At 43.2% G+C, this 25,342-nt stretch overlaps 2 protein-coding genes and 1 pseudogene across 4 annotated transcripts in view; 1 reads left to right on the plus strand and 2 right to left on the minus strand.

Moving 5' to 3' along the window:
* Window positions 1-242: 242 nt before the first annotated feature.
* Window positions 243-1,811, minus strand: LOC121600738 (annotated as a pseudogene).
* Window positions 1,812-1,928: 117 nt separating this feature from the next.
* LOC121600754 lies at window positions 1,929-3,062 on the minus strand. The gene has a single exon (XM_041929556.1). The coding sequence runs from the start codon at window positions 3,060-3,062 to the stop codon at window positions 1,929-1,931; it is 1,134 nt and encodes a 377-aa protein (XP_041785490.1).
* A 20,938-nt stretch (window positions 3,063-24,000) lies between these two features.
* LOC121603653 (chitooligosaccharidolytic beta-N-acetylglucosaminidase) overlaps window positions 24,001-25,342 on the plus strand; it is an 80,322-nt gene continuing 78,980 nt past the window's right edge. Inside the window, exon 1 of one of the 3 annotated variants that reach the window (XM_041932712.1) lies at window positions 24,001-24,070. In XM_041932712.1, coding sequence (XP_041788646.1) covers window positions 24,017-24,070 — 54 coding nt within the window. In that variant the 5' untranslated portion in view covers window positions 24,001-24,016. The remainder of the gene's footprint in view (window positions 24,071-25,342) is intronic. The other 2 variants (XM_041932711.1, XR_006006695.1) reach the window with 2 other exon arrangements.

A 25,342-nucleotide genomic window follows, 5' to 3' on the forward strand; every position in this document is an offset into this window, starting at 1 on the left:
AATTGTGAAACAAACCGAGACACTCGTAATTCGCGTAGCGAGTACAATGTATTGTGCAGCTTTCTCCATTCCTCTTGAAGGTCAATTGGTAGTGATCGATCCCAATCTAGCGTTTTAACGTCTTGCTTCAACCCCCATAATCGCTGCAGAAACATTTTGGCAAGTATTACCGTTGGCCCTAGTAGGCCCAGGGGATCGAAGATTCTGGCCGTGTAAGACAGGACTAAACTTCGCGTAAGCTCTTAAGCGGGTGGTGGAAGGTCGACTCTGAACGGTAGCATGTCGTTAGACGGTTCCCAAACCAAGCCCAATGTTGAAATTGCTTGATCTTCTTGCCAGTCTAGAAGTGGTTTGATCGCTAGATCGTCGCTCGGAACTCCTTCAAGGGAATCGGAGACGTTCGATGCCCACTTCTTCAAGAGGAAACCTGCTGATTCAAGCATTTGCAAAATTTGCGTTCGCATTCCAACGGCCTCTACTACATCATCTGCTCCAGTCAACAAATCATCCACATAAAAATCATGTAGCACTGGGTCGACTGCCAAAGGGTATTGTTGTTTGTGGTCGTGCGCAATTTGTTTTAGCGTTCGAGTGGCTAGAAATGGTGCTGTTGCGGTACCGTAGGTCACCGTTTGCAACTCATACGTGGAAATGGGATCGGAGGGACATTCACGGTAGCGTATGCGCAATAGTTTTCGATCGTTTTCACAATAACGAATCTGCCGGTACATTTTCTCTACGTCTGCCACTATTGCGACAGCGTGTTTTCGAAAGCGTAGGATGATTGTAAGCAGATCATCCTACACTGTTGGACCAATCAGCAGAGTATCGTTTAGCGAGTAGCCAGATGTTGTTTTGCAGGATGCATCAAAAACAACACGCACCCTCTTTGACTACCGCGTGATGAGGAATGTAGCAATGTGGTTTGTTGTCATCAACGGGTTCCGTGAGTTCGACCATGTGTCCCAATGACTCATACTCTCTCATAAATTTAATATATTCCCTTTCCATTTCAGGATTGGCCTTCAGTCGACGTTCTACACCCAGTAAACGACGATCTGCTATCTCTCTTGACAAACCCAGCGTTCTTTCTGGTTTGGGGCTTCGCGGCAAGGACACAATGTAGCGACCTTGTGCATTACGGCTCGTGGTAGCTACGTAATGTTTTTCGCACATGTCCTCCTCAATTGACAAGGCAGGACCCTCCATGATACTCTCAGCCTCCCAAAACCGCTGGAGCAAGCGTTCGATGGCACCTTCGTTGGCGGCCGTGTGACACAATCGTAGATTGGGGCAGGCAAGTTGGGAAGTATTCCCCGAGATCGCCCATCCAAACGCAGTTTCTATCAGCCATGGCCTTCCGTTACCCAATGACTGTTTCCTTCCTGTGTGTATCTCCCAGAAAGTGTTTCCACCGATTACAACATCGACCTTTCCCGGAAAGACGAGTCTGCCAACTGTACGTTCGGAATGTTCCATTTCGCAATATTTAAGGGAATGGTTGGAATTTCAGCCGACGGAGTCTTGAGCACTAGAAATTCCATTGACGAATGGAAGTCTTCTCCTAGGGATCGAACGGTCGCCGTGATGGAACCCTTCACGTGCTGTTTGATTTGCCCTATACCCGATACAGCAATGCTTACTTTGGAAAGCGGTGTCAACAGTCGATGGGCCATAGATTCGGAGATAAAGTTGCACATTGATCCGGAATCTAATAGTGCTCGTGCTGTATGTTTATTGCCGTGATCATCGACCAGTTGTAGTTGGACTGTTTCCAGCAGAACCACTTCATCATCCGACTGCGCCGCCATTGTGACAATTGGCGTTACGTGCAGCAAGGAGTGATGGTGTGCGTTGCACGTAGTGCATTTAAACGCGGAACGACAATCCCTCACATGGTGACTGCGAATGAGGCAGTTCCAACACAGTCACTCACGGGTGGCTACTTCACGGCGTTGCTGTACGTCCTTTCGCAAGAATGCAGGACAATTGCGCAGATTGTGAAGCTCTGCACAACCCAAAACACACTGTTGAGCTGAAACAATCGGCGAAGCTCTCCTTGCAGTTGCAGCATTGCCCACAATTCTCGGCCTATGGTCGGATACCCTTCTGTTGCCGGCCACCATTCTAAAACTGCTGTCACCGTTATTGGAAAACTCGCGCGATGATTTTAATATTCGTACACGATCTTGCAAAAAGTCTACTAATTCCTTGTACTTATCTTTTTTATGTTGCGCTGAGTGGTTCTCCCATGCCAGAATGGTCGACGAATCCAGCTTCATCAGAAGCAGGTTGGCGAGTGGCGTGTCCCAGGTGTCCACCGGTTCGTCGAGCTTCTTCAGACCGTTCACATGCCGCGTGAATTCATCGACGAGCAGCGCCAAATCGTCCACGTTGTCACAGCTCACTGCCGGCAGGTGATGAATCTTCCGATAGTACTCCCGGATCAGCGTACGCGGATTGTCGTACCGCTTCAGCAAGGCAGCCCACGTCACCTCGTAATTGTCTGCTGTCAACGTGGTGTGCTCGAAAAGCAAACCAACCTCGCCCTTCAACGAGGACAGCAGATATTGCAGCTTCATTATGTTCGGTATCTCACTGGCACTGTCGATCATCGCCACAAATCGGTCACGGAACGTTAACCACTTGGTGGCATCGCCATCGAACGTAGGCAATTCGATTTTTGGAAGCCGCAAATTCACTGCACCTGATCGTCCCGAACTATTGAGTGTCGAGCTCGCTAATAGCATCGACTCATTCGGCATATTTTGCGCGGCCGTAGGAGGTGGTTGCTTTCGTAGAAGAAAGCCCTTAACGCGACGATACCGTGTATCCATATCACACCGCTCACTTACACTCGCATCTGTGGCCTCCTCATCGAGTTCCTTCACTTTTGCATTTGCCTGTAGGAAGTCCTCATAATACCTCTCTAATTGTTCCAAACACACTGGTATTTCACTGGCATTTTCCTCGATGTAGCCGATCGTAAACTGTTCGATACTTTTCACCAATTCGACCGCTTGATGCCTTTTCAGTTGCACCGATTTCAACTTCTTCTCCATTTTTATTTTAAAAATTGGCGAGAAAGTTCACTGACTTCGCACAGCTTGCACGAAAGTTGTACGCAACGACGATCACGATTGGCGCGAGCTTGATGTCTAATGGTTGCTTACAAGGATGGCGGTTTTCGCAATGGTTCCAACGGTCGGCGTCACCTTTCTCACGAACTAGAATACGCACGCACGAAATGTTTTTATCAACACAGAAATAAACGAAACAAGAATCACAGCACACTAAAGTCAGAAGGCCCGTGATAGCGGGGCAACCCACGTTGTGGTTTGCGCAACACAACGGATAGCAAACGAATAAGTCCACACTTTGGTTCACACCAACGGTCACGGAGTGCCGATTTTCCCAAAATTAAGGTACGTAGTGTCCGTACACAAATTTTCACTGCACGTAGTGCTTCCTTTCACGATCCGGGTCGAAGGACCAAATGTAGAAAATTACACCGGGTGTGAAATTGGAGGAAAACTTGGGATATTTTGGGAATAAGAAAAATAACGTGTAGGCGGTTGAACTTTCACTTTGCTATATGTGTATTTACTTGTCCGTTTGAGTTCATTTGTACATGCTATAATTCATTACATAGTTCATCTCATCCTCATCTATTTCCCTGTTTATACAGGGTTTCCCACGATTTATTGGTCAGTTTCCATGATTTTTTGGTGCGTTCCCACGATTTTTTGGTCGTATCTCATAGATTTTTGGTTCGTTCCTATAATTTATTGGTATTTTCAGATTTGATATCAATACAATCGGACCAAAAAATTCTGGGAAACGGCCAAAAATCGTGGGAACGCACCAAAAAAATATGGGAACCCACCAAAAATTGATGGGAACCGACCAATAAATCGTGGGAAACCCTGTATTTTAGCCTTCAAGTGTTGTCTGTTTCTAATCCCGTTACCATAATCCCATAATTCATGCCATAATAAAATTTAATTCAAATAAATATATACATAGAAATTCAAACAGCGATTTTGCTTAACTGTTTGGAACTTTTTATGACTTTTGCAAACTATGCTGCTGACTTGAAGAATCTTTGCAATCAATTTTAGTAATTGTAAGTTAATAAAATGAATTTGAAACTTGCTTGGATGATATGATACTTTAAGAAAAACTACAATATAACCAATGGTATTGTTTAATATCATAAACCAGCTATTTTGTGTATTAATTTTAATAATATAATAATGTATGTGTTAAAAAATGCATTCTCCTGGCCCTCACCGCTCGATCATTTAGAAAGCACCTGATCTAAAGCAGTGGTCTCCAACCTGTGGTCCGCGGATCAATTGAGACAAACATACTGCAATACAGGGTATTTCCAGTTACAATCGAATGAAAATATTGTTTTTCCCACGTGCAAAAAGTTATCGCTGTGACCGATTGAAAATGAAGTGGCCGTAATTCGAAGAAAGATGGTACTTCAGTATTCATTGTAAAGGTAAACACCAACGTAAAAGCAAACTATTTGTTTCATGTTATGCTCACGATGAGGATTTTAAATCAAATCGTCCGTACTATGAAACACGAGCTGGAAACTGTAAAGTAGGAAAGAAAATATCGTTTAGAACCATCGTTCTTGTCAATAAAAGACAAACGTAACTAGCTTAGCGAAAACGATAACTTTCCGACCTTTAACTTCTTTTGAGTATAAATAAAACCAACTCCGATCATGGCAGGTCAGATTTGTTCGGATTGTCAGGATAGGACTAAGCCCATCCATCATGTATCGACTTCTCATTTAAGGAGTTTACTTATGTCCTCCTATCCAAGGTAAGCCCTCTAAACTCCAACGTCCTAAAGGTTTTTATGATCGCCTAGACGATCAAGTGTTGAAAGTCCTTTTCGAAACAGTATCCACAGTACCCAAAATTTGAACAAACCACAAAGCCTTTCTGATATTACTGATTTTTTAGTCATTGATATAGATTAAAAATTGGCAAAAAAAAAAGTATAGAAATTGGGGTTTTTATTGATGCGCAGGATGGCAGGCCATTCTGCTCATGTTCATTTCCGTTTCATATAGTTTAATGCAGAAGTGAACTGTATTTTGTCGAAACAAGTATGTTGATTTGGTATGCACTCACGGTTACCACGAAATTTCAGCAAGAACAGCAAAGTGGTGTGAAGATTTTTCTCAACCAAAACGTTAATTCCGCAAACCGAATATGCACCTAAAATTTTATCGGGGTGTCTGCAAGTAATCGCTTACCCAAATCAAATTTTTGTTCATTACGAGCAAGCGGGCATCGCATTATATATTCTTTTGAGGCTCAAACTGACTTACATGTCGTTTTGTCAGAATAAATAAATGCATTTTCAGTAGTTTGTTTTACAAATATTCAGTGAAATGACAAAACCATGTATTACTCAATAGCTTTCAGTAAAACATGTAACTGCAGCAAACCTAGAAAATTTGCAGTGCATGATTCGTACACCTTTTAACAAACCCCCCCCCCCCCCCCCCCCTCTCCCCTGTCGATGGATTTGGGGCCCCGTCTACCATAGTGCCTAGGGCCTCGGAAAGGCTTGACCCGCCACTGCATGTGATATACATTTTCACTACCAAAATGTTAGAGGACTACGTATCTAACTCACAGAATTCGGATTTAACACATTGGACGCTAAATATCAGATAATAATACTCACCGAAATCTGGCTTGACAATTCAATTCCATCATCGCTTCTGTTTGACCCGGATATTCTGTGTATAGATGTAATCGTAGCTTGTCTAACAGTATGCATACTCGTGGTGGTGGCGCACTGATCGCATGCTCATCCTTATGGAACACCCGTGAACTCACTCTACCTAGTAACTCACTTGAGCAAGTGTGGGTTACCGTTCGCCTATCATCTTGCACGATATTCATCGGGACTGTTCACATACCTCCTAATCGAGCTAACGACACAGATAGTCTTACATCTGTGATTGAAAGTGTAAGTGCAATAGTAAACCATGCAAAATCTAATGATCTAATATTTCTGTTTGGAGATTTTAATTTTTCGGCAGTATCATGGTCACCATCATAACAATCATTTGGTCACTCATCATCGTTCGCGCACTATGTGGCAAATTCATCATCCTCGGTCAGATCCCGGTTTTTTGATGAAATTAACGCTAGCGATCTTTATCAAATGAGCGGTATCAAAAACTCGCTTAACCGGCAGCTCGACTTAGCATTCGCAAATTTTATTGCCGCAACTTACTGCATCGATTTGCACCCCTGCCCAACACCACTAGTCTCTCCTGACCTGTATCATCCAGCCGTCGATTTAACGGTTCGAATTCCAAGCATAATGCCCAATCCTAGACTGACTCAGGCAAGTAGACCTAGGATGAATTTTTATAAAACCAATTTTACTCGGCTTGATGAGCTCATAACTAATTTTAATAGCCAGTTCAGAATTTAATTCTGACTCTTCAATTCCAGTTTAATTCTGTTGATGAAGCTTTATCGATATTTATACGCTTTATTTTATTCTCGTTTGATTCGTGTGTACCAATCATCACACCAAAGAGCGGCCCTACTTGGTCTGACCGCCACTTAAAAAAACATAAAAGAGCAAAGGCAGCTGCATAAAAAAATATACGAAGAACCGATCACCTGTTAACAAACGCATTTTAATGAAACAACTCGCTTGTACCGTAGTTACAATAAAATACGCTACGGTGGCTACTTGTCTCGGTTGGAGAAGAATTTCATCAAAAGGCCCAAAGCTCTCTGGAGTTTTCGTAAGAAACACAATAATACGAATGTGACACCGAAATCGATTTAACACAAAGACCTACCTGGTTCAACTGCTTCAGATATTTGTGACATATTTGCGTGTAGATTCGAGGAGTCATACACAATCTCAACTACTGACGACAATATTATCACCAACGCTTTAATTAATACTCCTAATGATGTCATCGACCTCAATTTAATTAATATATCGCAAGAATCTGTTCTAAATGTGCTCAAAGCAGTCAAACCCAAAGCTAGTCCTGGCCCAGATGGTATTCCTGCCATCATTCTCAGCCGATGCTTTGAGTCCATAGCGCCGATCTTGACCAAATTTTTTTATTTTTCACTGCAACAAGGAGAATTCTCCTCTATTTGGAAGAGTTCATGGATTGTCCCCATATTAAAAAAAAAAGTGACACGGAAGATGCAGCCAACTATAGAGGCATAACATCACTCAGTGCTGGGGCCAAAGTTTTTGAGAAAGTGATCCAACAAGTTTACTCACGGCCACATATCACTATATTAGCCCTCAACAACACGGTTTCGTTCCAAAGCGGTCGACGATTACTAACTGTTAAATGAAATAAGCGAAATGATTCCAACTCTAATGCGGCACTGTTCGATGGGTTTTTCCGATGTTTTATTTGCTATCAACTTTTTGCATGTGCTCTGTTCTCGATCTCCTAGCGAACACACACTCACACAACGCTTCGGCTTGTGGTTTGACAGTTCAAAAACGCGGTAATCTGTCAGAGCGCAGGTTGCGTTACTCGGTGGCTGTCAGCGGCCATGATGCCAAGCATTCTTAACATAGCCGGCCCCCGTGGAAATTGAAATTTCCACCACTTATTCCGTGCTGGAATGGATGGGCAAAACGCAGATCTTCGTAATTGCTCGTTTGTATTCACCGCCCTTTGTCTTCACCGTGACCACGCGTATGTTGCCGTCGTCTCCTCGGTAGATTTGAGTTACTCGTCCATAACTCCATTTCAACGGTGGCAAGTTGTCTTCCTTCATCAACACGAGAGTTCCGATATGGATGTTGTCCCGTTGTTTCGTCCACTTCGTGCGGGGCTGCAAGCCAGACAGGTAGTCTGTACTCCATCGGTTCCAAATGCGTCTCACGAATTCCTGATTCTGTTGATATCTATCCAGGCGATTAGATGGCACTTCCTCGTATGAAGGTTCAGGAACAGCAACCAGAGGACGATGGATCAGGAAATGCCCTGGAGTAAGCACCTCCAAATCCTCTGGTTCCGTGCTGATGGGGGTCAAAAGGCGCGAATTATAGCAGCTTTCCACCTGGGCGATGATCGTCTCTAAGTCGTCTCGACGCAGGATCGAAGTTCCAATAGTAGCTCTAAAATGATGCTTAAAAGACTTGACGGCGGCCTCCCAGATTCCACCAAAGTGGGGAGACCTAGGAGGGATAAAACGAAACTCTATACCTTCTGGACCGCAATACGACGAAATTGATTGTTGAAATTGTTGTTGCTGCAGTTGTTGATGAAACACTTTCAATTTTCGTTCCGCTCCACGAAAATTTTTAGCGTTATCACACTGAAGAAGAGATGGTTTTCCCCGACGAGCGACAAATCGTTTCAGTGTTGATATGAACGCATCCGATGACAAATCAGCTACCAATTCTAGATGGATAGCCTTCGTGGCCAGGCACACAAATACTGCAACGTAGCACTTCACCGGAGCAGATTTCCTGGACGCCGAACGATAAAACAGCGGTCCACAGAAATCGACACCAGTGTTCAGGAACGGAAAAGTTGGAGTAACTCGTTCTGCGGGTAAATCTCCCATTATCTGTTCCATTGTCGATGGTTTACAACGGAAGCACTGGATACACTCGTGTACTACTTGCCTAGCAAGGTTTCGAACGCGTAAAGGCCAGTATTTCTCTCGAACAGAAGCAATCAACAGTTGTTGTCTAGCATGTAAGGTTTTAAGATGATAGAAATCCATGACAAGGCATGTCAATGGATGTTTGTAGGGCAGTATCATTGGGTGTTTCCGATCGTAAGCAACAGGAGCATTTCGAAGACGTCCCCCAATGCGTAGTACACCGTTAACAAGCATTGGTGTCAATGATCTTAAAGATGACGATGTTTTGACTTCTCCAGTAGTTTGGAGAGAACGAATATCATCAGCAAAAGATTCGTTCTGTGCAATGCGTACCAAATTATCTCTTGCTGCATGTAGTTCAAATGTTTGAAGGTATCCTTGACGACGATTGTTTCTATTAATCGGTTTACAGTTGTAGCTAAACCGTTGCATATATGCCATCAGTCTAACGAGTCCGAAGAATGTCGATTTTAAGCTAAATATTGGATGATGAAGATTAGACTGTTTGTTAATGATCAGAACAGTCTTCCGTTCTTCAAACTCAGAGGGTGGGCAATCGAGTATTGGATGATGTAGCTTCCAAGTATTGGATGGTTGGCTTAACCACTCTGGTCCATGCCACCATAGGCATGATTCTTGCAATTGACTCGGCATCATTCCTCTAGAGATGATATCAGCTGGATTTTGATCCCCAGGAACATGATTCCAATGTCGAGGTTCCGTCAGATGCTGGATTTCAGACACCCGATTAGCAACAAATGGCTTCCAGCGTGACGGGCTACTGTTTATCCAGTGAAGCACGATGGTCGAATCCACCCAGTAGAAACACGAATACTCGTGTTTAAGACTGTCTTTAACCTTTTGCCAGAGATGGCATAACAATAAAGCTGCAGATAATTCCAGCCGAGGTAAAGTGACGTTCTTCTGTCGTTTGCTATTTGCGAGTGGAGCAACTCTGGATTTAGAGCACAAAAGGTTAACAGAAACATTTCCATCCTCAGAGACCGATTTCATATATAAACAGGCTCCATAAGCCTTCATGGACGCATCACTAAAACCATGGATTTCGATGCGATGGGAACTTACTACGTGGGATACGCATGTCTTTCACAATTGAGAGCTGTTGGCGAAACTGATTCCATTGTTTATGCAATTCTTTTTCTAGCGGCTCATCCCATGCCTTTTGTTGTGCCCAAAGATTTTGCATAAAGCATTTGGCTATCATTATTGTTGGACCTATGAGTCCCAATGGATCGTATAGACGCGATGCATCTGACAAGGCGATCCGCTTTGTTATTTGTTCATCTTCTGTCCAAATCGGTACGCAGAATCCCAACTCATCGGTCGCTGGGATCCATTTAAGACCCAATGTCTTAATGGAACTATTTATGTCAAGGCTGCACAATCCTGAAGTATCGCGTTGGTCTACGGGAATACTTTGCAGAATTTGGGCAGAGTTAGACGCCCATTTTCTCAAAGTAAAACCAGCACTCGACAACAAGTCATTTAGTTGATGGCATAATTCTTTTCCTTCTGTTTGAGTTTCTACTCCGGTAAGCAATTCTTCCATATAAAATTCATTTGCCAGTACTCTAGAAGCTTCCGGATAAGTAGAAGTTCCATGAACGGAAAGCATTTGCAAACATTTGGTTGCTAAGTAAGGAGCAGATGCAGTGCCATACGTAATTGTTTTTAGCTCATATATTCGAAGCTTATCTTCGGGACAATTCTGCCAAAGGATTCTTTGTAACGAGCGATCCTCTTTTTTAATCCATACTTGTCGGTACATCTTTTCGATGTCCGCTACGATTGCAAATTTGGGCAGACGAAAACGAATCATAATTGCGACCAAATCATCCTGAACAACTGGACCCACCATTAACGCATCATTCAACGAGAGGCCGGAGTCGGTAGCACAAGACGCATCGAACACGACTCTAAGCTTTGTAGTTAAACTGTCAGGGCGTAAAATACAGTGATGCGGTAAGTAATAAATGGGTGTGTCAATGTTCGTATGTTGTTCCGTGATTTCTTTCATATGTCCCAATTGAACATATTCCTCCAAAAAGGCTATATAAGCAGCCTTAAGGTCTTTGTTTGATGCAAGACGACGATTTAGCGAGTTCAATCTACGTTTGGCGATTTCAAACGAGTTTCCGAGTTGTGGAACGATATCCTTTTTCGTAGGAAGCGTTACAATAAACCTTCCTTGATCATCACGCGTTGTTGTTTCAGAGAAAACCTTCTCACATGATGTTTCTTCAATAGACATGGTGCTATTTGTATAACAAGATTCGATTTCCCAAAATTTAGTTAGTTGATTTTCTAGGTCTTGATTAGTACAAACCAAATTTACTATAGAGGATGTAGGACGACGTTCGAGCTCAACCCTGCCAGAAACGATCCAACCTAACTCGGTGTTCTGTAGCATTACTTTCTCGGGTACCAGTTTAAGAATACCTTCTAGCATCAGCTCATCATAGCTCTCTCTGCCGATCAATAAATCGATGGATGATGGTTCGTAGAATTTGGGATCTGCTAGAGTACAAGTGTTGGGAATACAGTAACGTGTTTTGTTCACTTTCTCAGCAGGTAAATTCCAAGTAATGTAACGCATTACATGAAATTTCCAATTTGCCTTGAAGCTAGTGCAATGAGATTTTATGGTAAGCTGTGTCGAGTGCGATGATACATGCTGGCTTTGTCCAACTCCGCCAATTGGATGGTTCTCTCTCTTTTTAATGACCTGCAAACGTTGACACAAACGCTCAGTTACAAGATTAATCTGCGATCCTCCATCTAATAGAGCGCGTGCCCAATGCAACGATCCGTCGGGTAACTCTATTTTCACCAAAGCTGTGGGTAATAGGATAGTAGATGGTGTTTCTATCGAATTTGTTAACAAAGCATTGCCACAGTATGTGACCACGTTCTGATCCGCAGGTGGATCCGGTTGCGTCACTATCTCCTGGTCATTAGGAGATGCTTCAGCTGAATTAGTTTGTACTGGTTTGTGCAACATAGTGTGATGTTTTTTGTTGCAAACTCGGCATACACTAGATGAACAGTTCTTCATAATATGCCCAGGCAACAAACAGTTGATACAAAGCTTCTTTTCTTTGACCTTGTCATAGCGCTCTTGTACTGTCCAGCCACTAAACATGTCACACTTAAAGGGCGAATGTGAACCTTTTTTACAGAACGAGCATATCTCCATAGAAGAATTCACCACGTGCACCTCACTCTTCGATCGCTGCTTCCACGACGATGTATATTGTTCTTTCTTTTGGCCTGGAGACAGCATTGCCTGCAACACTAACGCATGACTCTTCAAGAACGTTAGAAGTTCATGGTACTCTGGAACGTCAGTACTGCGATGGTGAGCCTCCCAATGCATTTGAGTAGCCGAATCAAGCCGAGAATGTAGCATGTGCGCTAGAAGCACACTCCAACCCTCTGTTGCCACACCAAGCTGCTTCGTTATGTTGACGCTTCTCTCGAAACTATCTAGAATGTGAATGAGCGACTCGTACGAATCCTTCTTCATTACCGGTATCAAAAACAAAGCATCAATATGTCGCTTCACCGCTAGCTTTTTGTTTCCATAACGAGCTTTAAGAAGTTCCCATGCCACTATGTAATTAGCCGAAGTAATTTCAATGTCCGCAATTAGCTTGTTTGCTTCCTTTGTCAATGCTCCCTTCAAATACCGCAATTTGTCCACGTCTGACAGGCTTGCATTAGCATCAATCAGGCTACTAAAAGAATCGCGAAAAGGTAGCCAAGCTTCGAGAGAGCCATCAAACGTTGGCAGCCGTAATTCGGGAAGCTTTACACGAGATTGCGAAACATTTGTAGTGATCGACATACCACGTTCAATCCGTAGCAATAAGTTGAAGTGACGTTTTTCGAATCGTGCATATTCCTCCTCACCGTCCTCAAAATTCTCCATATCGGCCGTTTCCAAGACGGTTTGATGCCATTTTTCATACTCCGACGCCAGTGAGGTAAGCCGATTTGCACATCCCTTCAGAAACGTCGTGTCACCCAACGATGTACCACTCAATGCTTCTTCGATTCGCTGTAATTTGTTAAGAAAATGCTTGCGTATACATTGGTTTTTATCAATAGGCCCATGCACTTCCTTTGCTTCATCCAAACCCGCAGGGATTTCCGATGACGGTCCAGCTTCTTCCATGTCAATGGGAGCAATTTTCCATTCCTCGGATTCCGCTGGCGTTTTGCACACATCACTTCTCCTGACCGACATTTTGTTGAGCTATTTGCGCCGACAATACTTTTTACTATGCTGCTCTTCAAAATGGCTGCGAAGAGATCTCACCAACACTTCCAAACAGGTACAGCCTGACGACGCGTACACGCACACCAATGTATCTTTTCCTAAAAATTGTCCGCGTCTAATACAGCATACCCGATAGTAAGCTGAATTTGCACAATATCACACTCAATTGTATGATATTCAACAAAGTATCCTCTAACAGGAACTGTCTTCTAATTATCACCATAGATAATAACAACAAGATAAAACTCCACACGAACAAGGCGCATACAACGAAAGGAACACCTATGAACAACGCATACGATAATGCTCGACTGTTCACAAAGGCGTACGAATGTTCACGAAAGATCACCATAGATCACGATTTTCAAACGATATACGGTTCGAAGGACCAAAATGTTAAATGAAATAAGCGAAATGATTCCAACTCTAATGCGGCACTGTTCGATGGGTTTTTCCGATGTTTTATTTGCTATCAACTTTCTGCATGTGCTCTGTTCTCGATCTCCTAGCGAACACACACTCACACAACGCTTCGGCTTGTGGTTTGACAGTTCAAAAACGCGGTAATCTGTCAGAGCGCAGGTTGCGTTACTCGGTGGCTGTCAGCGGCCATGATGCCAAGCATTCTTAACACTAACATTATTGACTTTACATCACAATGTCTCCGTAACATGGATAGCAGGATGCAAACAGATGCAGTTTATATGGATTTAAAGAATGCTTTTGATAGCATCGATCACAACATCCTTTTAGCCAAGATGAATAAGTTGGGACTTGGGCGAAACTTAATATGCTGGTTAGAATCGTACCTTGTCAATCGATCGTATGCTGTATCTTTCTCACGGTGCCATTCAAGGTCTTTCATTGCATCATCTGGTGTGCCACACCTGGGTCCTGGGTCTACTACTGTTCGTACTGTTCATCAACGACCTATCGTATGTAGTACCAGCAGCGAATCATTTAATGTATGCAGATGACATTAAAATCTACATGACGATAAAGAATGACACAGACCACTCTGAACTACAACAATACCTTCTCGTTTTTCACCAATGGTGCAATCGAAACCGCCTGAGCCTCTGCATTAAAAAATGCCGAGTCATTTCATTCACACGAGCACGAGAAATTAAGAACACCACCTACACAGTTAACGGTTTACCAATAGAACGCACTAATGCTATGAAGGATCTCGGAGTCATACTTGATTCAAAGCTGTCATTTGACCAGCAAACGGAGGAGGTGATTACCCTAGGTAATCTATTGCTTGGCATGTTGTTTCGGATAACAAGAGATTTCAAAAACCCAGTCTACATCAAAGAATTATTTATTTATTTATTTATTTTATATATATAACCGACGGACCATCGTGTGTAATCGGCAACCTTATAATTAAATAAAGGAGCATATAAATAAACCTCTAGTTATAAGCTAACATTAAATGTGACGTAGACGCAATTTCTCCTTGAACGTTGAAGTAGACATACTAAAATCGAACAAATCTAACACTTCATTGAACTCGAGGGACATACGTATAATGGGGTGTCCCTGGCTATGGTTGTTGCGGGTACGCGGTACACGGAGATGGAAATTAGATCTAAGAATCCGACAGGGAGCGAACAAATTGCTGGCTAGTAATAGGGATCGATGCTGGCTACTAATGCCGGAGAATCGATCTCTCCGTTAAGGAGCCGGAATATAAAAAGGCATTGGGCGTTTTTGTGTCGAGAGCAGAGTGGTTCAAGTCCGAGAAGCAGACACCGCTGATGGTAGGAGGGCCGAGCGTGGTGGGATTGCCATGGAAGGAGTCGAACCGCATACCTGGTGATTCTCCGTTGAATGGCTTCAATGCGGTTGATGTCGCCAACGCCAAGCGGGCACCAGATCGGACAGCAGTACTCCAGGCACGACCTTACGATGGCACAGAAAATCGACTTGACGCACATGGGATCGGTAAACTCGCTACAGGTCCGCGTAATTGACCGAGTAGCTGATTTCCCTTCGCAACAACGCTGTCAATGAGAGGGCGAAATGACATCTTCTGATCGAGTAGCGCCCCCAGATCACGGATACATGTCGTGCGAGCCAAAAGCGTGTTGAGCATAGTGTATGTAAACGAGATAGGGTAACGGGCTCTGCTGAATGATATACACTAACATTTATCAGCACACACTTGGAGGGCGGTTCTGCTGCACCAGCTGTCCCAAGTTACTCCCTTGGATGAGCTGGTGAAGGAGTGAGAACGATGAGATCCTATGCTTATGTAGTACGAACGACCAGTTAGATATGAACGCAGCCAGGTGATGTGCCAGTCGAGGGAACCAAGTTTTTTTAGCTTCGAGAGTAGAATATCATGAGAGTTACTATCGAACGCAGCCCTGAAGTCGATATATACTGAATCAACTTGAGTACCACGATCCATGTGGTCGAAGCAGAAACCAACACAATCAGCAAGATTTGTGGTGGAAGATTTCCTTGGGAGAAATCCATGCTGACTAGGGCTCATATAGTTTTGAACTGCTGTGAGTGACGGATTGTATAGAATGAGCTCAAACACCTTTGCACAAGCGCATAGGGAAACAATGCCACGATAATTGCAAGCATGAAGTCGACTGCCTTTTTTATGGATAGGAACCATTCGCGCGTGTTTCCAGGACGCAGGATACGTGCCACGCATAAAGGAATCATTAAATATTTTGGCAAGAATGGGTGCGAGTGATTGACGGCAGTGCTTCAAAATGTATGCGGGAATATTGTCAGGTCCAGATGATGTAGATGGTTTTATATCGCTGAGTATGCGCGCAACTAGTGCTTCGTCAATTGTGGGTCTAATAAACTCGATAGCATTCGATGGAGTATTGCGAGTGGCCTCAGCTAGTGTGTTAAAGTTGTGAACAGGAAGGGTGAATGCATCAGCGAAACGATTGGCGTAAGTGTTGCAAATATCGGATGTATCGATACTAGTTTCGCCATTGTAGCTCATTGACGGAGGGATACTACTTATATTGCGCCGTTTGTTCCAGAAGCTCCAGAACCGTGTTGGCTTAGAAAACAGCTGCCTTTCAGTGCGGTGAATGAAGGAGCGGTAGAGCACACGATTTTGTCGACGATAATTGTTCAGTGCATGGAAAACAAATTCTCCTATGCAGTGATGATCTCGTTCTGATGTAATCTGCGTAGGCTTTTGATTTTATTTTTTTCAACCGTCTTAAAGATGCATTACACCAATCGGGGCCAGACTTTCGTTGAGCAACAGGAACGCAGGAATTAATCGCTGAGCGCATAAAAACGCTAAAGATATCGGTGGCTTCGTCGATAGTGGCAAAGTTGGAGCAGTCAAAATTGCGGTCAAACGACACAATAAAAGCATTCATACGTTCCACATTCGTTTTGAAGAAATTTCTATTGACTGTACTGCGAGTGTGACTGTTGGTGGTGTGGGATAGTTGTACGGGATAATAAATCATCATATCCAATGAAGGATGATGAAAATCCTCACTGAGAAGTGGAATACTACAGTGTGTTACGTTTGTGAAGGAGTTCTCTAGAGCCGAAGTATCATTCACAGAGTGCAGAGGTGTGATTGAATCGCACAAAATATTGGTTGCGGCAAGGTTTGCGAAGACTAGATACAATTGACGCCCAGATTGATTTGCAATACCACTCAACTGAAATAATCCGGTACTATGCAACCCATCAACGATATCGGTATTAGCCACGGAATTGCATAAAGGTGCATAATGCATGACATAATAACATGGAGAGCAATCGGTGGATTCTGATGTATTAGTCAACTTCCATCTGATATCTTATGGTTTATTGATATCTAATGGTTTATTGGTTTATTGAAATCTCCGAATCCAATTAAAACACCCCCACCGCGTGAGAGGGCACTGTTGGAATGATTCCTTTCGCACATGTAGATATGATAATGATCGTCAGTGAAGTGCGAAGAAGGTATGGACTGAGTAAGCCAAGTCTCAGTGAGAATGATAAAATCATATTCTGATTCTAATAGCGCCAGGCAAAGATTTGTAGTTTTCGTTCGTAGACCACGTACATTTTGGTAGGAGATAGAGAGACTAGGATGAGCTGAGCGAGGTGCATCGCCGGATGCAGTGCTAGATTGCTATTCGTCCGACGGCCCAGCGTCAGCAAATTCATCGGTCCGTTTAGCGTTTCCGCGCTTCGGTCTTTTTTTAGGATCGAATTTGTATCAGTTATACTGCGGTATTATCCGCCCGGTACTCGAATACGCCTGTGTTGGCTGGAAGCCCTCAACCCAAAGACTTTCTGAGAGAATGGAATCGATACAGCGTCGCTTATCCCGATACGCAACACGCTTGTTACCTTGGCCACCTGGTAGTCAGTTACCACCTTATGAAACGCGACTTCAGCTTCTCGGACTGCAACCGCTCCACATCAGACGCCGTACCGCGCAACAACTGTTTGTGGCTGGTTTACTGCAAAGTAACATCGACTGTTCATCCCTGCTCCAGCAGTTAAACTTTTACTCGCCTGCTGTTCAGCTTCGTTCTCGTCCATTACTTGCCCTGAACTGTAGTCGAACTGGATATGGATCTAGAGACCCCCTCAACTCTATGATTAGGGTGTTTAATGAAGTTCGTCAGTTGTTTGATTTTGGATCCTCAGTGCAATCCTTTAAAAACAGCCTTACAAACGAATTATTAAGATGATCTTTCAACTTATCATAAACTAATATTAGACTTAAGAACATTCACACGGATCCATTGTTATCCATTGAACGAGTAATAAACAATTAAACAATAAACAATTAAACAATAAAATGCAATCGTTTCTGATCTCCTAATGCTTATCACTAAGATTGTGTACTATCCATCTGATCGCAAGTACAGCCCCCAAACACTGAGTGGCCAAACAGCGGGTGTATTAACTAACATAGTAAATAGATGGGCAAACGTAGCCCAAATTCATTTCGCTTACTCGACAATGCATATGCTGCACCTGTTTGGCACGTGGCGAAGCCGCCAAGTGCGTCACTTCGTAACTACAACGCTGCTGGGATCATTCTTGTCACCTAAGCCAAGTTGGAGTAATCCGGCAATCGGTCCGACCCAGACACTGTCCGGCATGCCCGGAATGATGTGAGAAGGGCTCTACACGGAAGTACGTCGTGGCGAACGGCCACCGTCGCCGTCATCATCCCCGCGAACACCGTGAGACTATACGAGCAAGGATGGCGAGACTTCAGCAACGGCATCGCCAGAACCGTCAGGAAAAGCGAAAGAGATTGATGGAGCAGACACTGACAGCGGGGAGTCTGGCCATCCTTAGCTGGATATCCCTTCCCATATCGTGTACGACGGTTTGTCCGTAGAAGAGGAAATGGCAGCTGTACAAGCGAATGCGGCCTCCCGCTAGTCAACTTTTTAAGGAGTCAAAAGGATACGCTCCAACGAGCTCGAACAATTTTTCTCTCTAGACCTTTCGAGGGGCTTAGGAAAAAGGACAAGAAAAGAATTAGGAAAAAATAAAAATCTGAAGTAACAAACAAGCTTTTTGTAAAACAAAGATACACCAGCCTTGACCTCACCATTCACAACACCGTACCTCTCACATTTTGCTGGTGCTAGCCAATCGTTAGATTTCCCAGCTCTATCCGATACAGACAGAGCTGTAACAGTCCGTCTACAACTAGTAAAATTCAATCCTTTCGGTGCCCCAGGAGCGGACTGGATTTGGCTTATTACTACGCTAAAGTGCTGCGGGATACATTTCGTGCTCGTAACCCGCTGCGCAAAGCGACGGAAGAAATCATGGCGTTCGGAGAATTTTCTCATGCCTTCTTTTTCCCTCCAACGGCAAATTTGTCAAGCAGCTCGTCGAGCTACCCGTCCCTGGCTCCGCCTCATACCCCTCGCCTGAGCGCGCTGTCGAAGGCTCGGATGTGTTGGTGCGCCAGACGGCCAATCGCTGTCAACCGTCGTCCGTGCTTTTTCCCACCATAGCGCTATCTCTTTCTCGCGTGTGCTCAATGCTCGCGAGCTGTTGTGGCGCTTAAAAAACCCGTTAACAAACCTTGCGGCGAAGAAGTTGCATTTTTACAAATCAAACCAAAAAAGCGCAATGAGTTGAAAAGCTGCAATGTAAAAATGACTACGAAATCGCTAGCACATGCTGGAGGGTTTGCTGTGCAACGCGCAGAACCTTAATTCGCATTAACACGTTCAGCTCTTAGCTGATTTTCATCAGCTTTCCGTTCCACCAGCATCTAGAACGCAAGCTGAATGTAAAACCGGCATACTGGAAAGTTCACTGGCAGTCCCTGGGGCCTGCCATCGAACTGAACGTGTTAAGCAATAAGCATAACTTTGTTACACTGAGCTTTTGATTTCGTATGGTGTAGATTACACAGATATGCTGAGCCGTCTGCGCATCGGTGTTAGTGTGCGTGTGTGTGCAACACTTTCGCCAAATGTGTTTTCTTCCGGAATGTTATGATCCATCGGAAAGGAAGGTGTTCATGAAAGGCGGAAAGACGAGTTATACTTAAATTGCCGGCGGAGGGGGGGGGGGTGGCTATGGGACCCCTACGATCATCGGTCACAGGCCCTGAAATTGTTGCCGGCATGGGGAGGGGAAGGGGAAGGGGGTGCAAATGTTTCTCCAGCCACGGGGCCACAACGACCATCTTTCCGGGGACCCTTGTCGCTAGTATTCTGTCCAATTGTAGACATACGGCATACTACAGACTAGAGATCTTCGGTGACCGCCTAGTCCGCCTATCGTTAGATCCGCCGCTAGTTCATGACAGTGTTTTTTTATTGTGGAGGTACATCTTTCCCCTGCCTGCAGCGTATGTATCGGGCAGGAGACAGTGTGGCAGTATGTAAGTGGCCCGCTGGATAGGAGCGGTCCCGCAGCACCGCCATCATTCCACACATCTTATGTAACAGCATGTCCGTCATGGGTTTAACCGCGTATGAACCGTCCGCCGTAGCAAGGGCTGACTATCTGGCTACGTGGTATTCAAGTCCTGAAAAAGCCGGCATGATCACGTAGGCTGTAATGCCAATAATAATAATAATAACAATAATAATAATATGAAGAAGAAGAACTTAGCATAACAGTCCACATCCGACAAATGCACGGAATGCGCGCGATCTTATCGAGCCGAACCCATTCCAAAGCAGTGCCGGTCGCCCGGCGTCATGATACCGACTCCAAGCCAACAAGCCGCCAGATTCTGGACGGACAGGTGCAGCACCATACGCGCACCGTAATAAACAAATCCAGAATCCTCTCTTGTATGGATTCAATTAATGCTTTGTTTCCACTTGCGTCCGCTAGCTGAATTGGAAAGAAATGTGCTACATATCACATGCACGTTTACTTCGATCGTGTGTCTTTTTAATAGCCCCAACATCAGAGCCGGTCGCAAAGATGGTGGTGCAAATTAGACATGGGCAAAATGATTCTTTGCGACGATTCGAGCGAGCTGGCTCTTTTGCTTACTGCGAATCACGAGCGAGCGGTGATTCGTCCGCTCGCGCTAGTCATATATTAGCAATTGGACAGGATATATAGGTAATATCTTTCGTGAGGTATTGCTTAATGAATGCAGATTGTTCTCGAATAATAGAGTATATAGTTAATGGTGAGAAAAAATCAATACACAAAATACACATATTTTACATCTTCGATGGGAGCACAACAACCACTAATGAGTTTTCATCTTATTAATTGTGCTCCTCATTTTTTTCATCCGTGGCATTTGTTCATAAACGAAATAATGAGCTTTTTAGACAATGGCTATAATCAGGCAGGAAGAAAAAACAAAATGTCACTCTGTGAACGAATGTTACAAAAATCATTATAATAGTGAGTATTTAAGCAATAAGGCAAAGCCGTCCTCCTGTATAAAAAAAAACATAGCGTGAGGCAATTAAAACCCTTTTTTTATTACAAAACAACTTATATTATTTATCGTAATAACTGGTTTCCTACAGCGAACGCAGCGAAACAATTCAGGTTAGGTGATAATTATTATAACTACTATAAATCCATTTTGTGTACGTCGAAATATACCTTGCTTTTTTAAATCAGCTGTTTATCAGCGGCTCTACAACCTAGCACGCTATCGCACTGTCTATCAAAAATATGTAGCGAGAAGATCAGGGTAACTCGCGAGCGGCCTGGATGCTTAAAATCCATGCATAAAAAAACAGCCAAGCTCGCGAGCGCACTGCCTATCCAAAATCCATGCATAAAAAACAGCCTAGCTCGTGAGCGCCCTGCCCATCCAAAATACGTAGCGAGAAGATCAGGGTAGCTCATGAGCGACCTGTTGGTCCAAAATCCATTCATAAAAAACAGCCTAGCTCGCGAGCGCCAACATGCATAGTGAGAGGATTAAGCTAGCTCGCGAGCGCGCTGCCTGGACAAAATACGTAGGGATGGGCAGGGCGCTCACGAGCTAGGCTGTTTTTTCTGCATGGATTTTGGATAGGCAGTGCGCTCGCGAGCAAGGCTGTTTTTTATGCATGGATTTTGGATAGGCAGTGCGCTCGCGAGCTACCCTGATCTTCTCGCTACGTATTTTGGATGGGCAGGGCGCTCGCGAGCTAGGCTGTTTTTTCTGCATGGATTTTGGATAGGCAGTGCGCTCGCGAGCAAGGCTGTTTTTTCTGCATGGATTTTGGATAGGCAGTGCGCTCGCGAGCTAGGCTGTTTTTTATGCATGGATTTTGGATAGGCAGTGCGCTCGCGAGCTACCCTGATCTTCTCGCTACGTATTTTGGATAAGCAGTGCGCTTGCAAGCCAGGCTGTTTTTCTCTGTGTGTTTTGCACATACGATGCGCTCAAGCTCTACGAAGTTTTATACGAGTATTGTGAATAGGCAGTGTGGGTCGACGACAGTTGCTTGTGATGTTTTTTTTTTTTTTATGTTAATTTGAGTTTTAGTTTTACTTAACTACAATAAGAATATTTACTGTTTTTACAAGCAGCTATTTCCATAAGTCCGACAGTATTATAAATTTTTATTTATTTTTGTCTCAGGGCAACTAGTTTCAAACGAGTTTTTTTATATTTTTTTATGCGAGCGGGCGAATCATATTTTTCTAAAATGAAGAGCGGCGAGCGGCCGCTCACTAATGGGAGCGAGCGAACCTTATGATTCACGCTCTTCTTGCCCATGTCTAGTGCAAATCCAATGGTTGTGTTATCTCTCAGGTAGCGAGATCGAAAATGCATGGACTTTGTAGCCGCAGCGGATGGAAAATGTACGCATCAGATTCAAACAGTTTTGGTTTCCACACGCACGCACACACACACGTATGCCTCCACCCCCGAACGCGCGCACACGAGAACGCACCCACAAACACGCGCACGAGCGAGTACGGCTACTTTATCGGAAGAAAGGCTGATTCAGCTATCTTGTAGCGCATCCTCATCCAAAGCGCCGGGCGGGGAGGGGGGTCACGTCATGGTAGAGTGGACGGTCACTTTCCCCGTGCTGTGTGTGTGCGTGTCGAAACTCGAAAACTGGAGACAGATTTCGGCACATTAAAAAATATAATTTTATTGCCACTATACATTGAGCTACATGATGGTTAGAAGGTCGCTGAAGCATCAAACATGTTGCAATAAAAAAAATTAGATAAGTGTTAGACGTTCTCCTACACTTGTTTTAAAACGGCTTCGTCACTCTCGATTGGCACGGGCATCGAATGGTCTCATCAGCAGCGGCACGAAATAAAATAAACCATCAATACACCGATAACACTTTAAATTCCAAACCCGCTCCTCCCGCATCGTCTCAAGGTCACACACAAATTAATAAATGCTAACACCCACCAATTACAATACACAACCGCAATGTACATATAAGCATCAACGCATACACCACAACACCCAATCAGCGGGCGCCTCTATTTCATGAAATCCTGAACAGGTCCATTTTGCCCCGCTTTCCTTTACTTCTTGTCCGTTTGCTAGCATCGGTTTGAATTCGGCACATGTCGGTCAGCCACATGTTTTCTTTAATATATTTTTGAGCGCCAAGTTAAAACATGATTAATAAATGCTTTTCTTTGTCAATCATTTGAGGCTTACTAGTCTATAAGTAAAAGTTATATGCTGGTAATACTTACGTATTTAGCTAAAATAGTGTACACTTCATTTACGATACAAGTAACCATCCACATAACTGGTTCAAGTGACTGCAAACTGACTGCAAATTCACCACAGTAGCCGCAAGATAGTAAAACATTGTGATTATCTAACAGTAAACAATTTATTTCCCTTTTTTTAAACCTTAGGTGTGCTGATAACGATAGAATGAGGTCAAAAATAATCACAGAATGGATGCTTCTGCGGTTTTCTACTTTTGGTAATGAGAATGTGTAAAATTCGTTCTGATACGAAAATAATGAATGAATAAATTAATTTTCTGCAGTTTTTTTTATATATAAATTATATTTCTATATTATATTTTATATATATAATATATATATATATATATATATATATATATATATATATATATATATATATATATATATATATGTATATATAAATCTATATATATATATATATATATATATATATATATATATATATATATATATATATATATATAATAGATATAATATAATATATAATATAATTTATATATAAAAAACTGCAGAAAATAAAACCGCAGAAGCATCCATTCTGTGATTATATATATATATATATATATATATATATATATATATATATATATATATATATATATATATATATATATTATATAATATAATATATATAATATAACTTAAGTATAAAAAAACTGCAGAAATTTAAAATATTCATTAATTATTTTTATATCAGAACGAATTTTACACATTCTCATTACCAAAAGTAGAAAACCGCAGAAGCATCCATTCTGTGATTATTTGTTTGACCTCATTCTATCGTTATCAGCACACCTAAGGTTTAAAAAAAGGGAAATAAATTGTTTACTGTTAGATAATCACAATGTTTTACTATCTTGCGGCTACTGTGGTGAATTTGCAGTCAGTTTCACTTGAACCAGTTATGTGGATGGTTACTTGTATCGTAAATGAAGTGTACACTATTTTAGCTAAATACGTAAGTATTACCAGCATATAACTTTTACTTATAGACTAGTAAGCCTCAAATGATTGACAAAGAAAAGCATTTATTAATCATGTTTTAACTTGGCGCTCAAAAATATATTAAAGAAAACATGTGGCTGACCGACATGTGCCGAATTCAAACCGATGCTAGCAAACCGACAAGAAGTAAGGGAAAGCGGGGCAAAATGGACCTGTTCAGGATTTCATGAAATAGAGGCGCCCGCTGATTGGGTGTTGTGGTGTATGCGTTGATGCTTATATGTACATTGCGGTTGTGTATTGTAATTGGTGGGTGTTAGCATTTATTAATTTGTGTGTGACCTTGAGACGATGCGGGAGGAGCGGGTTTGGAATTTAAAGTGTTATCGGTGTATTGATGGTTTATTTTATTTCATGCCGTTGCTGATGAGACCATTCGATGCCCGTGCCAATCGAGAGTGACGAAGCCGTTTTAAAACAAGTGTAGGAGAACGTCTAACACTTATCTAATTTTTTTTATTGCAACATGTTTGATGCTTCAGCGACCTTCTAACCATCATGTAGCTCAATGTATAGTGGCAATAAAATTATATTTTTTAATGTGCCGAAATCTGTCTCCAGTTTTCGAGTTTCGACACGCACACACACAGCACGGGGAAAGTGACCGTCCACTCTACCATGACGTGACCCCCCTCCCCGCCCGGCGCTTTGGATGAGGATGCGCTACAAGATAGCTGAATCAGCCTTTCTTCCGATAAAGTAGCCGTACTCGCTCGTGCGCGTGTTTGTGGGTGCGTTCTCGTGTGCGCGCGTTCGGGGGGTGGAGGCATACGTGTGTGTGTGCGTGCGTGTGGAAACCAAAACTGTTTGAATCTGATGCGTACATTTTCCATCCGCTGCGGCTACAAAGTCCATGCATTTTCGATCTCGCTACCTGAGAGATAACAAAACCATTGGATTTGCACCACCATCTTTGCGACCGGCTCTGATGTTGGGGCTATTAAAAAGACACACGATCGAAGTAAACGTGCATGTGATATGTAGCACATTTCTTTCCAATTCAGCTAGCGGACGCAAGTGGAAACAAAACATTAATTGAATCCATACAAGAGAGGATTCTGGATTTGTTTATTACGGTGCGCGTATGGTGCTGCACCTGTCCGTCCAGAATCTGGCGGCTTGTTGGCTTGGAGTCGGTATCATGACGCCGGGCGACCGGCACTGCTTTGGAATGGGTTCGGCTCGATAAGATCGCGCGCATTCCGTGCATTTGTCGGATGTGGAC

This window comes from Anopheles merus, chromosome 2R, assembly GCF_017562075.2.
Source record: "Anopheles merus strain MAF chromosome 2R, AmerM5.1, whole genome shotgun sequence".
NCBI lineage: Eukaryota > Metazoa > Arthropoda > Insecta > Diptera > Culicidae > Anopheles > Anopheles merus.